The 16,925-nt window shown below is 34.9% G+C and overlaps 1 protein-coding gene across 1 annotated transcript; it reads left to right on the forward strand.

Annotated features, from left to right (window-relative positions):
- Positions 1-4,054: 4,054 nt before the first annotated feature.
- Positions 4,055-5,924, forward strand: LOC113283194 (subtilisin-like protease SBT3.9). The gene is made up of 3 exons (XM_026532370.1): positions 4,055-4,326; positions 4,411-4,508; positions 5,620-5,924. Exons 1-3 carry the CDS (start codon positions 4,151-4,153, stop codon positions 5,703-5,705), a joined length of 360 nt encoding a protein of 119 aa, XP_026388155.1. The 5' UTR covers positions 4,055-4,150; the 3' UTR covers positions 5,706-5,924.
- Positions 5,925-16,925: the final 11,001 nt, after the last annotated feature.

The raw sequence follows: 16,925 nt of genomic DNA on the forward strand, positions 1-16,925 counted from the left end.
ATCAGTTGTGCGGAGTGCTGCTGGGATTCAAGAGGCGTAAGGAGCGCGACTGTACCTGAATCAGTGGAAGATTGAGTTCGGGATTAACTACATTCCATACTGAAGTTAATTGGTAGTATTCTAATGTCTGTAGCGGTTTAATACAGTTTGGTGTTCAATCTGGACTAGGTCCTAGAGTTTTTCTGCATTTGCGGTTTCCTCGTTAACAAAATTTCTGGTGTCTTTGTTATTTCTTTTTCCGCATTATATTGTTTTATCTTTATAATTGAAATATCATAGGTTGTATGTTGATCAATAAAATTAGATAGGTCCGACCTTGTTTGTTGGATAAGACTTGATTGATCCTTGGATATTGGTCTTTGGTACCGTCCAAGAACTCTCTTTGAGATTAGGTTCACAGACTCAATTCTGTAAACGTTCCAATCACAAGAGAGATTGAGATATTACTCTAGACACTTTCCTTGATTGAGTTTTAACTTTCGGAGTTGTGTTGAGTTTATCCATACAGAATGCCTACGAAAAAGGTGGTGATGTATTTTGGTACCCCCAGTTTTTTCACCTTTGACTTGTCCAACTTCAAAATAAAATGATCTTTTTTCGTTGTTGACTGCTTCGTCGAAGGGGAAAATTGTTTTGCAGTAAGAACATCTTCGGTAATTAACTTGTCTTCCCTTGACAAAAGGATTTTGAGACCAAGACGTAACTTGTTTGTAAGTGTCCTTAATCTGTCTACTAACAACTTTGCTGTAATTTCATATAAAATTTAAAATTGTACAGTTTTTCCAAATGTAGTGCAAAAGAAGCATTTTTAATTTTTCGGATCAAACTACTTAAATGAGCGTGATCTAGAGTTCCAGATAACTTATCTGAGATTGAAATGTGTACTTTCTTTTATGATTTACCATAATTTTGTGTAGAATAATACTGGGATACCATACGGACTTGGAGATGCTATATCATTCACCTTTGCAGTTACTTTCCAACTTTATTTATAGGTAGAAATTTTTGAGTTGAATGAATTTAAGACATAGTTGGATATAGACATGGTAAAGGTGTCTGGATGTTGGGCTATACAGAGAATAGATCGTGCAAATGAAAAGCTAGATCATTATATATTTCAACTTAAATTGGTTATTCAGAATTGATGAATTTTTTGCTGATTAGAAATTTGATTTTTCTTTCTCTTTTGTTGAACAAAGATATAGAACTATTTTGTACTTTTCCAGTTTTACACGATTGCTAAAGGCGGGTAGAAAAATTAGTAGGGAAGTACTGTTCGAATCATCTTATGACGAGGATCGATTTTTTATCTCTGTCTCTTGCATGGAATGGTACCTACCCTGCTATAAATGGTATTTTCCTTTAGAAATCGTGTAGTTTTAACCAAACTTGTTTTAGTATTTTCTCCCAGTCTACTATCCAAAAAACACATGAATATTAAGCTTCTTTGCATTCAAATGGACAGAGGGATATATAATGAACTGCCATACGCATTATCCCTTGAATCTCGCATTGTTCATCTACAACCAAGTTTTACCATAAATTTCTCGAAACCAGATTGTTAGAAGGAAAATCGAGTAGTCTTTCTGAATCAAAAGTACAATCTCCAAACTCAAGTTATCCAATCGGTAATCCTAAAATTACAAAAACTTTGGTTCTGCAAAAATAAATATGTTGATGAAATAAAGATTTGCAACTCCAATTATGAAGGTAATTATATCTACAAAAACTTAGGCTTCAAGTATTCTGAGACCACAAGTATGCTTGACCTACAAGTGTATGACAACCTATTTACAATAACAATATCTCAACAATTCCCCTTAAGGTGGTGCGTACACATCTGACATGCCCATCTTGACAATATAATCGTGAAATGATAAATTTGATACTGCCTTAGTCAACACATCTGCCAATTGTTCAACATAATGGACAAATGGTACTTCAATAACTTTATCTTCTATCTTCTCATAAATAAAATTTCGATTAATCCTAACATGTTTTGTTCGATCATGTTGGATAATATTATGTGCAATCTTGATTGCTAATTGATTATCACAAAAATAATTTCATGAGAACTTCCACGAACAAACCAAGCTCCCCCATAAGCTTCTTAAGCTACAATAGATCACATATTCCTTTGAACATTGCTCTATACTCTATACTCGACAATACCTTTTGCTTTTTACATATTCCAAGTAACAAGGTTACCCCAACAAATATGAAATAACATGTAGTTGATATTCCTTTATCACCTTGTCCACCCCAATCTGAGCCAATATAGCATGAAATATTCATATTTCCATGGTTTGAAAACATCAAACCTCTTCTAGGTGCAGACTTTAAATACCTAAGTATTCTCATGACAACATCCTTTGTTGTTTACCAGGATTATGCATAAATCTACTAACAACACTTATACTGCATAAGTGATATCACGCATCGTATAAGAAAGATAAATCAAATGCCCTACTAACATTTGGTATTGTTCTTTATTAGCTGACAATTGATCAGAATCGTTATCTAGTTTATGATTTCTTTTATAGGAGAACTGATAGGATGACAACCTATCATATCCATTTCGTTTAGTAAATCAAGCACATATTTCTGTTGGGATAAGAAAATACTTTGCTTGGACCGTACAACTCCTATTCCCAAAAATATTAGAAAGCTCCCAGATCCTTCATTTCAACCACATAATACAAGTATGTCTTCAAGTTCCTCATCATCAGTGTCATTTCCAGTTACCACCATATCAGAAACATAAATTATCAGTGCTGTCAAATTACTGCCGGATTTCTTTAAAACAAAGTGATCAACATTACTTTGTTTATACCCATTCATTACATTTCAAAATCTTCCAAACCAAATACGTGAAAATTGCTTCAAACCATATAATGCCTTCTTCAATCTACACACAACATTAAAATCATTCGAACCACCAAACCATGGTGGCAATAACATATAAAAAAACATTTTTTATATCATATTGTTATAGCAGCCACCATAAATTTACTGATGTAGACAACAACATCCTGATAGTATTCATTTTTACTACATGGGCAAAAGTTTCTTGATAACCTATGTTTGAGTAAATCTTCTAGCAACAAGTATCGCCTTATATCTATCAACAGAACCACCAAGTTTGATCTTGACTGTGTAGACTCATCTGTACCCTTCCATAGTATTACTAACTCCCATATCCCATTTTTTTTCAAGTGCTCTTAGAGAAAGTCTTATGGTGGAATCCATCCAACTTCCATCTTCCACGCCACCTCAGCATTTGGAACTGTGGGTGGAAGCGCAAGTGTAATGGTGGAATAGTAGAAACGTTATTCTTAGTGGAGCTAAAAAAACGCAATTAAGAATGAAGCTAAAAAAACGCAATTAAGAATTGAGCTTTTTTTTCAGCCGTTAGATTTCAACAACTCATTTTAAATCTACGGATAAAAAAAACGCAATTAAGAATGAAGTTTTTTTTCAGCCGTAAGATTTCAACAACTCATTTTAAATCTACGGATTAAAAAAAAACGCAATTCTTAATTGCGTTTTCTTAGCTTCATTCTTAATTGCGTTTAACGCTATTCTTATTGGTGTTTAGATGGATTTCACGGACCCTTCCACCAAACCATGGAATCTTGCTTGGATTTTTTGTGGAAAACCCCAACTTAAAAATCACTAGACTTGACATTCCACGAATTTTCCACACTTGGAATGGATTGGATTCCACGATAAGACTTGATCTTATTTCTTTGATTATAATACCAAGCCACCTTTGATCGGATAAAGCTTCTTGAGACCAAAGATGGTAGTAACTATCCGATAACACCTCGAAAACCGTCCGGTTGCCGCATAAAGATGGTGTCGACTCATGTGATGCACGTTTGCAAGCTATCGCATCTACCGACATATTATTTGGCCATCCAGTAAGACCTTGAGATATGTTAGAGCCACGCATGTTGACGCGTGTCAATATCACAATTTTTTAGTAGGAAAATAACGCGGAGATCCCAAGAGAAGAGATAAACGAAGATAAAGAAAAATCACAATTTTTTAATAGGATTATTACTTAGTGGCGAAGGACTTTCATTTTTTAAAAGATAAAAGTTAAAATTGAACCTTTAAAAGGAGCTCCGAAAACAAAAATATTTAGATGCAGAGAAAAAACTTATTTTCATCATTACCATTCTTATCTTTGATATTGTTTTCGTTAGTTGTGACGATCATGTCAACCGGTGATTCAGAAGTTCATATTGTTTACTGTGAAAAGCCTGAAGGGGAAGAACCTGAAGCTTATCATCTTAGAACCCTAACTACTGTTCTTGGAAGGTACTGTTCTTTCTATGGGTTTAGAGTTTTTAATTGTTGATCCTTGTTTGTTTAGAATTAACTGGAATTGTTTTGTGATGATAGCGAGGAGGCTGCAAAAGATGCAATCTTATACAGTTACAAGACTGCTGCTAGTGGGTTTTCTGCAAAGCTTACTCCTGAACAGGTCACACAGATCACAGGTAATTCATCTCACTCTCTATAAGAATTCTTATGATGATCAATTTGTAAGATGGTAGTCATGCCTGACATTCATCAAATTTTAGGTTTGACTTCCTTTATTTTCCTTCTACATGTTATTTGTGTCTTCATCATTCAATTTTGGTGAGTGTAATCTTTTGGATCCCTGTAATTGAGATTTAAGAATGAAATCTGTGATGTGGATGCATCAATTGGATCTTCACAGTTAGGAACATTCAGGGACGGAGCCAGAAATCTTTCACAGGGGAGGCTAATGTATAAAACATATATTTTTGGGGGCTTATTGAAGGATTTCCAAATAACAAAAACATCAAGGGATGTCTAATGAATTAACAAAAAACAGGGGGGGCGGGGGCCACCCCTAAGATGCACATAGCTCCGTGCCTCCGTCCCTGGGAACATTGAGCGTTGACTGGTAGTTCCATAGATACATCTTGAGGCAAAATCTTTTGGATTAATTTTGTTATTTTTGTCATATCGCTTATTTTTAAATCTATGGTTGTATAAGATGAAATTAGGTTGTTATTATGTGGTTCTTTAGAAAAATTAAAGATCAATCCAAGTTGTACATCTTACAATCCTCAGTTGTATTTCAGTAACATACTCGGATATTCCTATAGGACTTATACGTCCAATTAGTTGGATCTGAGTTAACATTGTAAAAAAGGAATCCTATTATGGAACCGAATTAAGATAAGCAAAAGGAAATCCTGCACATGTTCAGTAAGATAGAACTGAACAAGCACAATCAGAATCAGAATGAACAACAATTTCTTTTTTGTACCTGTGTCTGGTTTTATACTGGTGCCCTCCCTAGATCCTTCTACTTATGATTATTTTGTTGTGCAAGACTTCGTTTGCGATTGGTTATGCCCTTTACAACATAGTTAGATTGAACTTTATATCTTTGATTTTCACGCTTTCACGAGGTGAGGTAACTAATCAGTGCTCGGGCTTAAGTACCATTATGCTCAGCTTGTTGACCCGCTGGTCTCAATTTTTACATAATTTCTTCCCATGGATTGTTTTATTCTTCGGGAACATATGAATACTTGAACTCCTTAACATCATGCGCTAATTTTATTTTGGCAGAGCAACCAGGAGTTCTTCAGGTGGTGAAGAGCCAGACATACCAATTGCACGGAGGAGCAACTGGAGGAGTCAGCCGCATACATTGAAAATTGTGTAAAAATTATGTTAAATGAAATATCAACAATTTTCCATCTGAACATAGCGAACTTTATGTGTGCGCCACCGAGCTTGTAACATGCATGTCTAATAAGGGAGTTGAAACAACAGTACTGTTGGTTGGTTGTTGAATGCGCAGTAGTGTTTGTGTGCTTACCCGTTGTCTGGTACATATATTTGTTGAATGTGTAGTAATTTGCTGTTGCGGATGACAAAATCCAAAGAAGTAACTGCAGTAAATCAATTGAGAAACCCATTGGTAGTCACTTAAAATGCAGATCATTCCAGTGATGTAAAGGGTTGGATAAGTTTGGGAATTCGGTTATGGGTCCAAATATTTATATGACCCACCTGCTATTTAACATTATCAAGCGCGATTCGAAGCCCCCAACTTGCATTTTTATCTGAAGGAGGAGGATGGTCAAATCATGAAAAGGAAAGTATTTACCTTTTTAACACCCGAGCCGACAAAGTGTGTTGATTATGAAGTAAACTCCAGGCAAGTTTAGGAAGAAATGTAGAATTATAGTGTTTTAGATTTTTCAAGGCAAGTTTAGGAAGAAATGTAGAATTATAGTGTTTTAGATTTTTCAAGCCTAAACCTCCATCTCGAATTATAGTGTTTTAGATAGTTCTAGGAGATTTATGATTATCAAAATTGCACTTTATCTATTTGTTGAATTGTAGTGTCAGGTAGCTTTAAAATCTGCATTTGGTGCATGCCCATGGTACTGAAAATAAAATTTATTTGAGTGGTTCTTGCTGCTTGATTGACCAATTTACTCTGCCACCCTTGAAGCCTATTACTCATGTTGTCTTGACAATTTTATGTTTAGATCTGTGTGCATCAGTAAAGGAATAACCAAGTATTTTTCTCCTACACCCATTTGTTTCAGCTGCAAAATATAAGTAATGTTGTTCCGTTGAGAAGGAGATGTATGCTTACTGAAAAAGATGGTTGATTTCTGCATATTAATGACCTGGGCTGAAGCTTTACCAAAGATGTGAAGAATAGACTGAAAATGTCTCATATGAGTTGGAGTAGCTTGAAAACAACAAATAATCATCTCCAAAAAGCAAATGATTAATTTCAGGACAATGTTTGGTTAGTTTGATACCTTTCAGCTGACCTTCATTAACTTGTTGTGGAATGAGTCTAGACAGAGCTTCCATAATGAAAAGAAGGGGATAAGGAGTCCCCTTGACGAATTCCTCTTGAAGGAGTAAAATTAGTACTTGGACAACCATTGATGAGTAAGGAAACATTAGTCGTAGAAATAAATTGTTGAATCATAGAAATCTAATCAGAATGAAAACCTAGTTGCCGAAGAATAGATAATAGAAAAAGGCCATTCTAGTCAGTCGAATGCCTTAGACATATCTAATTTCATACCAACCAAAGCATTTTTGTTCTTCTTAGTTTTCATGGAATGTAAAATCTTTTGTGCTATGGTGACATTGTCATGGTTGTGTCTACCAGGGAAATAGGCAGTTTGGGTAGGAGGAATGATCTTAGGTAAAATGGTTTTTGATCGATTAGCTAAGATTTTGGAAATGATTTTATAACTAACATTACAGAGACTGATGGGTCTATAATCAGTTGTGGTTGGGGGATATGACATTTTAGGAACAAGGACTTGATAAGTATGATTAATAGCTTTCAACATATATTTTGTAGTGAAAAAATGTTGTACCATGGAAATTACCTCAGTACCGACAGTATCCCAGCAATTCTGATAAAATGCAGCTTGAAAACCATCATTACCCGGAGAAGCCCAAGGTTTAATGTGAAAAACGACTTCTTTAATTTCTCCAGCATTTGGAATATGAATGAGAAATAAAATTTCATCTTCTGGAATACAAGGTGAAAAGTTATTGAGTATATCCAGATTAGGAGGTTGTTGAGTAGTAGTGGTGACGGAAGAAAAATGCTTCAGGAAGATATCTTCAATCTCAGGTTTAGAATCATACAAGATGCCCAACGGACGTTGAATAACTTGAATATGAGATTGTTTTTATGATAAGTAATTGGCATTCCTGTCAGCTTCATGTAAATGATAACCAGCTTGCTGCATATAGTACTCCTTTTGAATAGTAAGCCATTGTTGAAGAGAAGGATTTAAACGCCGCACTTTAATTTTGTTAGTAGTCATATTATTATCATAGCAGTCTTGAAGTTGTTGATGAAGAGAATGTATCTGAGACTCAATATTACCAAAGGTGAGCCTTTTCCATTTTTGAATTTCAATTCTAGTGTGCTTAAGTTTACTAGAAAATTGATATGCTGGAAACCCTCAGAAATTTTGATTCCAACTTGTGTGAATATTGTCAGAACAAGAAGCAACTTGAAACCAACATTTATAAAACTTGAAATGCGAATGTTTACCAAACTCAGCAGTAGTATGCAACGAAATGGAACTATGAACGGATGCAAGAGGAGCAATATGTTGCAAATGAGATGAAGTGAAATGACTTATCCACGGCGAATTAACTAAAGCTCTATCTAATCTAATAGAAGTAAAATCAGCACCATTTCTATGACTAGACCACGTAGTCGCAGATCCAGAATAACCAAGATCAATAAGACCTAATTGATTGACAATATTTCTAATCTGTCTAGAGTGATAATGAGTAAAAGGATGTGTACTCAGAGTTTCCGAATCATGCATAGCAAAGTTCAAGTCTCCTATAAAAACCCAAGGTACATCAACATCATGGTTTGTGTCTAATCATTGATCATGGTTTGCAACTGAGTTGTTATCACCATACATACAGCTAAGAAGCATGTCAGGTATATGGTTATGATAATTTATGATGACATGAATGATATTATGAGTAGTATGCATTATTTGAAGGTCAATACCATTTTTCCAATTAAGCAAAAGCAATTCCTCTCGAAAAACCAATAAAAGGAGCATACCAATAATTAGGATATTTCGTGTGAGATAAATACAAATGCATTTTATTTTTAAGTTTTAGTTTCGGAAAGAAAGAAAATATTGGGATCATAATGAGATATGCAAAAACGAAAATAATCTCTCGTATGAGGGTTATTAAAACCTTGACAATTCCAAAAACAAGAAAAAAATCATAAAAAAGATACAAAAAAAAGTAACAAGTAAAACAATGAGGTAATAAAATTGAAATATTTAAGATTTGAAAAAAGATACGAAATAGTAACCTGGGTCTGGGAAGCCTCAGCAATTATGTCCCATACATTAGGTTTGCAAGTTAACTCTTGAATTTCAACAGGTTCATGATCCATATCAGTGGTAGGAGTCTCACTAACAATAACCAAAGTAGGACATTAAACGAGTAGAAGATTCAACCTGCGTAACATAAGAGCTGGCGAAGCATAATCATTAACAGTGGCAGTAAAGTAAGAGATATGCATTCCATCAAGGGGACTTTGCTGAATCTGGGTTGGAGGTCTAAGTCTTGAATGACAATTAGAACCATGCTGCAAAAAATAACTAAGCTTCTTCTTGAGGATTCCGAGCTTGAGGAAGAATAGTTTCAGCAAAACCAAAATTGTGAAGAGTTTCTTCTGTTGCTAGTCTTAGAATTTTCATCTGTTCACAGTTAGCATCAGAATGATAAGCTACTTTGCAAGCTTGACATAGACGATAAGGCTGTTTTTCATAAAAATAACCCACCCACCTGGTAACACCAACATCACTTGCAGCATAAATACCATTGATTAAAGGTGTTATCACATCTATCATATCTAAAGCTCTGTATTTATTGGAAGTGAGAGGGTTAATGCCATCAGGTTCTACGAGTCTAGTATCACCAACAATATCTCAGAGAATTCTAAGAATCTCAGGATAAGTAAATTCAGGAAGCAAATTCTTAAACTCAATCCAGTAAAGAAATAGTGAAATCCAAATTATGGTAGTCTAGATTTAAGTTCCAATCTTTCAGCACAAGCAAGAGACCATCAAGATTCCAAGAACCTCCATATAGAATTGAATCTTTATCAGAAGCATTTTGAAATTTAATACGAAAGATATTAGGATCCAGGGACCTAAATTGAACATACCATTGATCATTCCTTCGAAGCTGAGGCCAAATAACTCTTGCAGCCCTTTCAGCATCCTGCCATATCATAATACCTGGTGCATATAATTTTCCAACCAAACTAAATATCCATTCTCTAATACCAGTAAAGATTGCAGTATCAAAATGAGATATAACTCTTCTATGAATTGGTTCCTCATTTAAATAAGTTTCTTCCATTTGTTGGGTAATATGACTAAGATGAGGTCTAGCCATTGAGATAAAAGAAACTAAGCATAGGATTGTGTTGGATAGAGGATGAAAGGATGGAAATTTATAATAAAAAACAGAAGTATGTGTTGGGTAATAATAAACATAGCTTTGTTGAGTATAGGTATAGAGTTGAGATGTGATGTAATCAGAGAAGGTATCAAAAGAGATGTTATCTTGAAGAGCTGCTGAATAAACATACCCGAGAGGCAATATTTTAGGTCCAATATGATATATCCAAGTAATAGTTATCTGTAAAAGAACAACCCAATGCACCGCTGCAAAGATAAGAAGCCAACTATGATGATGCCAACTGATGAGAAGTGAAAAAGCGGGGGTCTAACAACCTCACCCAATATTTCGCTTAGAAATATGTATGGACTAACTCCAATATACTTTCAGAGATATAAATCTCAAGCCAATCTTACAATTGTAATCAATCACAATAGAAAACATCAAGATCAGATCACGCAACTACAGAGAAAATAGTTGGGTCTGGCTTCACAATCCCAATGAAGTCTTCAAGTCGTTAACCTACAGGGTTTCGTGAAAAACCTAAGGTTAAAGGAGAATCGACTCTAGCTTATACAACTAGTATCACACAGGAGGTGTGGGGATTAGGTTTCCCAGTTGCTAGAGTTCTCCTTTATATAGATTTCAAATCAGGGTTTGCAATCTAAGTTACCTTGGTAACAAAGCATTCAATATTCACCGTTATATGAAAACCTGATTAGATTCAACCTAATATCTTTCAACCGTTAGATCGAACTTAGCTTGTTATACACAAATGAAATGCACCTTCATTTAGGTTTGAGTAACCGTACCTAAACGTGTACACTTAGTCGGTTCAACAATAGTTAACCAATGGTTAGCTGATGTGTTTTAAATTTTATTGTAGTAATAAGATTCGTTCAAGACTTGTGAAAGCATATTTTAGACTTAATTTTAAATAAAAAAATATAGGAAACTTAAATAAAAGTGATATGAAAAATATGGAGAAGACTGGGGCTATGGATTCCACTAATTACCAATATCAAAGTGATTTATATTCTCCAATTATAATTATGCAAATTCTTCATTCAAATTGATTCTTAATATTGCAAAAGTTGATTTTTTTAGAAATAACAATTGTAAATCGAAAGTATGGGACATCAAAACCCTAGGCTAGCATGCTCCATCAATTGAAATAACAATTTTTTAACAAAAACCATTTTATCTATTTATTTATCAACGCAAATAATCATATAATAATTGCATAAATTAAATAAAATAGATATTACCACACTTCATTGGAGAAATAGCTTCCTCCGTCGCCCCAGAGGATGGGTTTAGCTCATCATTGTGTAAACTTGCTCAAAATATTGATTCCTGCTCAAAATTTGTTTACAAAGATGAACTGGAGAGAAAATAATGAAAATCGGGTGTTTGCAATGTTTATAATTGTTGCAAAACACTGTTACAAAGAACGATAAAATTGAACTGTTGTTGTTGATGTATCTCTGCGACCCTCGTGTGACTGTCGTTGTCACTGTAGCATGAACGACTACCTCTGGTGATCTTTTGTTCTTCGTGTTCTTCAGCAGCAGCGGAAATGGTGGTTCTCTGGTGCGATTTTTTCTCTTCTGTTGTTGCTCCCCGCCTCTCCCAAACTCTCCGTTCCTCTTCAGTGATACCCTAATAGGCTATTTATACTCAACAGGGACAAGAATATTCGCTCATTACTCCGGAAAATCCTTCCAATACTCGGCAGTAAAAGAAAATATTCTCGGGAATATTTTATTCCCTTTTTCTTCTCCTGCACGCGTTAAATCTCTGCAAACACGTTCCAACACGTCTCTTCATGACTCAGAACGTGGTGTAGTCTTACGAAACTCTCCAAATCCCGTGAATATCTCCATCCAGGTCGTGTTCGCATGTATCTTTGCTGCTTTACTTCAACACGGGTTCTAGCCAAATTTAATCGAACGGATGACCCATACCAATCCTGTTAGGCTCAGTCAAGTCTTCCCATGCAATTCCATCTATTGAGTCTGGCTAAATCATCACCAAAAACTCGAACCAGAAATGTGTTCTTGCTGCCATTGTTTCCCGCCAAAACCAGATTTTTGAAACGATGAAGATGGGTAGCCCTTATCCAACGTCTTGGTTGCCAAATAACCAGTGGGTGCTATAAAAAAATGGGATACACATAGCCGTGGGTGCTCCTTAGCAAAAGTGGGGGTCCGTATAGCAAATGTCCTCCAGGGGTACTCCGAGCAACTTTTCGAGCCGAATTTTCCAACAATATTTATTTCCAAAAAATACCTACAAACACCCAAAACACCATAATAAGTACAAAATCGAGTACTAACAATAAGGAACATTGAGGACAAATTAGACACAAAAATACGTCTATCATTAGCCATATGAGCACTTTCATATTAACCTTAATCATCTTTACCATAACTAGTTCAAATGACTCAAATGAAACTAGTTAGAGAGTTGTTCAATTGCTTAGATCTCATAGAAGTATACAAGACACAATCGAAGCAAAATCGATCTTGATTCACTCGAATCAATTCATGAATATTATATCCACGGTTTGCAAAGATTGCATTCCTTATTATATAAATGTTTTAGTTCATGAACAAATCGATTTTAGAAAGGAACATGCTTAAGTATGCAAATGGGTACGCACACTGAAGTGACCGGATTGAGTTTGTTCTTACTTACAAACTCCAACAGAAATTCACGGACGTGAAACTTCCGCCAGTATGCGTACGGGTACACATACTTACCTGGATTTCCAACAACCGCCAGTACGCGTACAGGTACGCATACTTTAGGTTCCCGTTTTTGGAGTTTTACACAAATGTGAGAACATAATATGTTTATATCCAAACATGGTTACTCGTTCTAAACTGTTATTTCAATCATTGAAACTTTCTTAGAGGATGTTAGAATAGTTGTTATTCACAAACTATTAGCATCAAAGCGATTTTCAAGTTATTAAAATAATCAACATGACTTTCGTCACGAGTGAAGATGAACTTGGCAAAAACGAAAGATTTTTTTTTTGCTTAACAATTGAATTTTATCAATAACCAAAGGAGTTAAAAAGAATTACAACCCAAAAAAGAAATAAAAAAGAGGAACAAAACTGATGCCATTAGTTTGGCATTTTCCTAACAAAATCTAAAATAAGTTTGATCTAGATTTTTCAGGAAACCCAAAAAGGATGGTTTACTATCAAAAACTATTTTCTCTCCTCTACTTAGTATTGCTCCCTTCTTTGCCATTTTGTCAGCAGAGAAATTCACTTCTCTGTAACTATGTATAAAGCTCCAAGAAGTCACTCTTGCACAAATCCTTTCCCATCTTGTAGCAGCAAACCAAGGAAGTTTCTGATTTTTGAAGGAATTTATTACTGCTTAAGAGTCTGTTCTGAAAACAAGATTATAGAAACCATGATATATTGCCCACTCTCCTGCAATTAAGACTGCAAAGACCTCTGCATAGTAGTTAGTAGATATGCCCAGGCCACCTGAAATTGCAATTACATATTCTCCTGAACTATTCCTTCCCACAACCCCATAACCAGAAGTACCATGGTTACCTCTAGAAGCCCCATCACAACATAGTAATAGTTGTCCCTGTTCTGGTAGTTGAACGAATACTTCTTTTATAATCATACTCTTCACCCTTCTTGACTTTATCCCAAAAGTTCTCAGCACCTGCAAATCATATTGATTGTTCCACATTATTGCATTCATTCTTATTTCACTATCTGATATAATCTGCAATATCTTCTTCTTAGTGACAGTCAGATCACATTTTCCATTATCAAATATACATTCATTCCTCAGGAACCAGAGTTCCTTCATAGTTATAAATGCTGCCAATCTCCATAATTCTTTGATAGCATGACTTTTGTTGTTGGTAGTTTGGAGTACATCTTCAAATGATCTTGGATTTATGAAGTTAAAGATTCCACCAATCCAACTCCAAATTATCTCACTAAAGTTACAATACCAAAGAATATGATCTCTTGTTTCCTCTTTTTTCCTAGAAAATATGCACCTTGATACCATATTAATTTTTTTTTTTTCATGTTTTCATCAGTTGCACAGACATTTCTAGCTAATTTCCACACATTACTAGAGATACTAGGGTGCACAGATTTGTCCAATGCAAGTAAGGAAATTTATGCCTAATGATCTCCACTGCAGATGGGACTGTGAAATCCCCTGTGATAGTACCAGTCCATATTCTTCTGTCACTACCACCACTGATAACTGGTAAGTTATTTACTTCTATCATCTCCAGAAGTTCAGTTGGTAGAATCCATTCTTCATCTAAAAGAAAATACGAGACTTTCATGGCAGGGAATTGTAGAATATAATTATTATCTGGATAAATTTCTTGCAGAGTTCTCTTCAGTACCCATTTGTCATTCCAAACAGAAATATTTCTTCCATTTCCTACTATCCATCTTGTGTTTTCCTCCACTTCTTAAATTATCCACTTTATTCCTGGCCATATAGAAGATTTCTTGTAGTATGTAATCCATTCACCATTTTTATGTTTAAACTTTGACTGAATTTTCTTTGACCAGTCATCTGATCCATTTTAAATCCTCCAAAATAGCTTCATTAGCGAAGCTTTATTGATAATCTCTAACCTTCTCAAACCAAGTCCACCTTCATTTACTGGTGCACATGTTTTATTCCACTTCAAAGTAATCATTTTTCTACTTGCTGGGTCGCCTGACCATAAGAAATTTCTAATTATTCTTTCACAATCTTTTATACCCCTCTTAGGCCACTTGTATACTGACATGGTATAAATGGGCAAGCTGCATAATACAAACTTTACCAGAATGAGTCTCTCTTGAAATGATAGTAATATACTAATCTTCCTTTCCATCCAGCCAACCTCTCCTGCATCATATCAACAACACTCCTTACATGATGAGATTTTATACTTCCATGAACAAGCATTACCCCCAAGTATTTATCTGGAAAGTCAGCTAATGCAATATTATATTCTTCAGCAATCTGTAATCTTCTACTTTCACTTGTGCCACCAATGAAGCATTTACTCTTTTCCAGGTTCACTTGCTGGCTAGAAGCATTTTGATATGTTTGAAGCAAACTCATAAACTTTCTGACATTCCTTTTTTCAGCATTACAAAATAGAATTATGTCATCAGCAAAGAAGATATGTGAAGGTTGAATACCTCCTCTATTTACCATTGATTTCAGGATTCTATCTTGAATCATTTTGGAAATATTTCTACTAAGCACATCTTCAGTTATGACAAATAAGAGAGGGGAAAGGGGGTCACCATGTATTAAACCTCTCCCAACTTGAAAATACCCTTCAGGACCTCCATTGACTAACACAGAGATTCTAGCTGATTGTAATAATATTTTTAACCAATGAAGCCCTTTATCTGAGAAGCCAAACCTGCTCAAAACTTAGAACATAAACTTCCAGCTGAGAGAATCATATGCTTGAGTAATATCAAGCTGTAACCAAAAATTTCCTCGTCTTCTCTTAACTCCAATCTCATTTATGATTTCAGAGGCTAAAGCGATATGTTCTTGAATTGTTCCCCCCTTTACGAATGCTCCTTGCTGAGGTGATACTATTTTGTTGATTACTCTTCCCAATCTTGTTGCCAGTATTTTAGTAAAAATTTCGAAACTAAAATTCATAAGACCAATTGGTCTGAATTGTTTTGCGTTTTTTGCATTATTCACTTCAGGTAACAGCTTCGAAAAATTGGCATTTAATCCTGATGGTATAAATCCTTTCCTCCAACAAAATTGTATTGCGTTTTTTAATTCAGCACTAATTATATCCTATGAGAATCTATAAAACCATCCTGCAAATCCATCAAGACCAGGGGCACTCTCTGTATTTAATTCAAAAACTGCAGTTTTGATTTCTTCTTCAAAAGGAATAGAATCTATCATATATTTGTCTTCATTAATCGTCAGCTTAGAGATATTTTGTGGAATACTCTCTTCTATATTTACCTCCTGACTTTTAAATTTTTCTTCAAAATGAGTGACTAGCTCTCCTGCTATTTCATTTTGATCAGTGATAATAAATCCTTCAGAATTTTCAAGTTCAGTTATCATACTTTGAGCCTGTCTTATCTTCATACTAACATGAAATAATTTTGAATTTGATGCACCCTATTTTAACCACATCACTCTTGATGTTGTTGAGAAAGAACTTCCTGCTTACCTCTTGCAGTTACAAGTTTGTTTAACAAGAAGTTATCTTCAGGATTTTTATCTGATGCTAAAGTGGTTTCCATAACTTCATCTTCTACCATCTTCAACTTCTTAATTGTTTACATCTCCAAAAACTGACCAACTCCACTCCTTTAAATCTGTTTTCAGTCTTTTCATTTTACTCATGAAAAAAAATATAGGATTTCCTTCCATGTTTTGTTCCCAAGACTTATTGATAACATTCAAGAAACCAGGATGATTTTTCCGTACTTTTAGTGCTCTAAAAGGAGTATTACTAGGTTTTGGAATATCAGCATTAACACCATAGAGAGTACTATGATCAGAAATTTCTCTTACTCCAACTTTCTACCCCCAACTTGGATATTTTTCAAGCCATTTTTCATTAAAAACAGCTCTATCAAGGTTGCATACAATTCTCTTTTTTCCAGCACTGTTATTACACTAAGAAAAATTAACCCTGTTTTAGGAGCTTGTATCAAACCAATGCTATGAAGACAATTATTGAATTCCAACATGGAAATCCTCAAAGGTCTTAGTCCACCCTTCTTTTTATCTTATCTCATTACTGTATTGAAATCTCCCATAACTAACCATGGCTTATTCAGAGTGCTAATGTCACCCAATTCATTCCATAAGCTTCTTATATTTATAGTTAGAGATGCAACATGAATTCCAGTGATTAAAGTTTCACCC

The sequence above is a fragment of the Papaver somniferum genome, chromosome 5, assembly GCF_003573695.1.
Source record: "Papaver somniferum cultivar HN1 chromosome 5, ASM357369v1, whole genome shotgun sequence".
NCBI classification, from domain to species: Eukaryota; Viridiplantae; Streptophyta; class Magnoliopsida; order Ranunculales; family Papaveraceae; genus Papaver; species Papaver somniferum.

Coding starts and splice junctions, on each gene's coding strand:
- LOC113283194 (XM_026532370.1), top strand. CDS start 4,151: ATGCAGAGAAAAAACTTATTTTCATCATTACCATTCTTATCTTTGATA. Junction 4,327..4,410: donor CTAACTACTGTTCTTGGAAG/GTACTGTTCTTT, acceptor TTGTGATGATAG/CGAGGAGGCTGCAAAAGATG. Junction 4,509..5,619: donor ACAGGTCACACAGATCACAG/GTAATTCATCTC, acceptor TTATTTTGGCAG/AGCAACCAGGAGTTCTTCAG.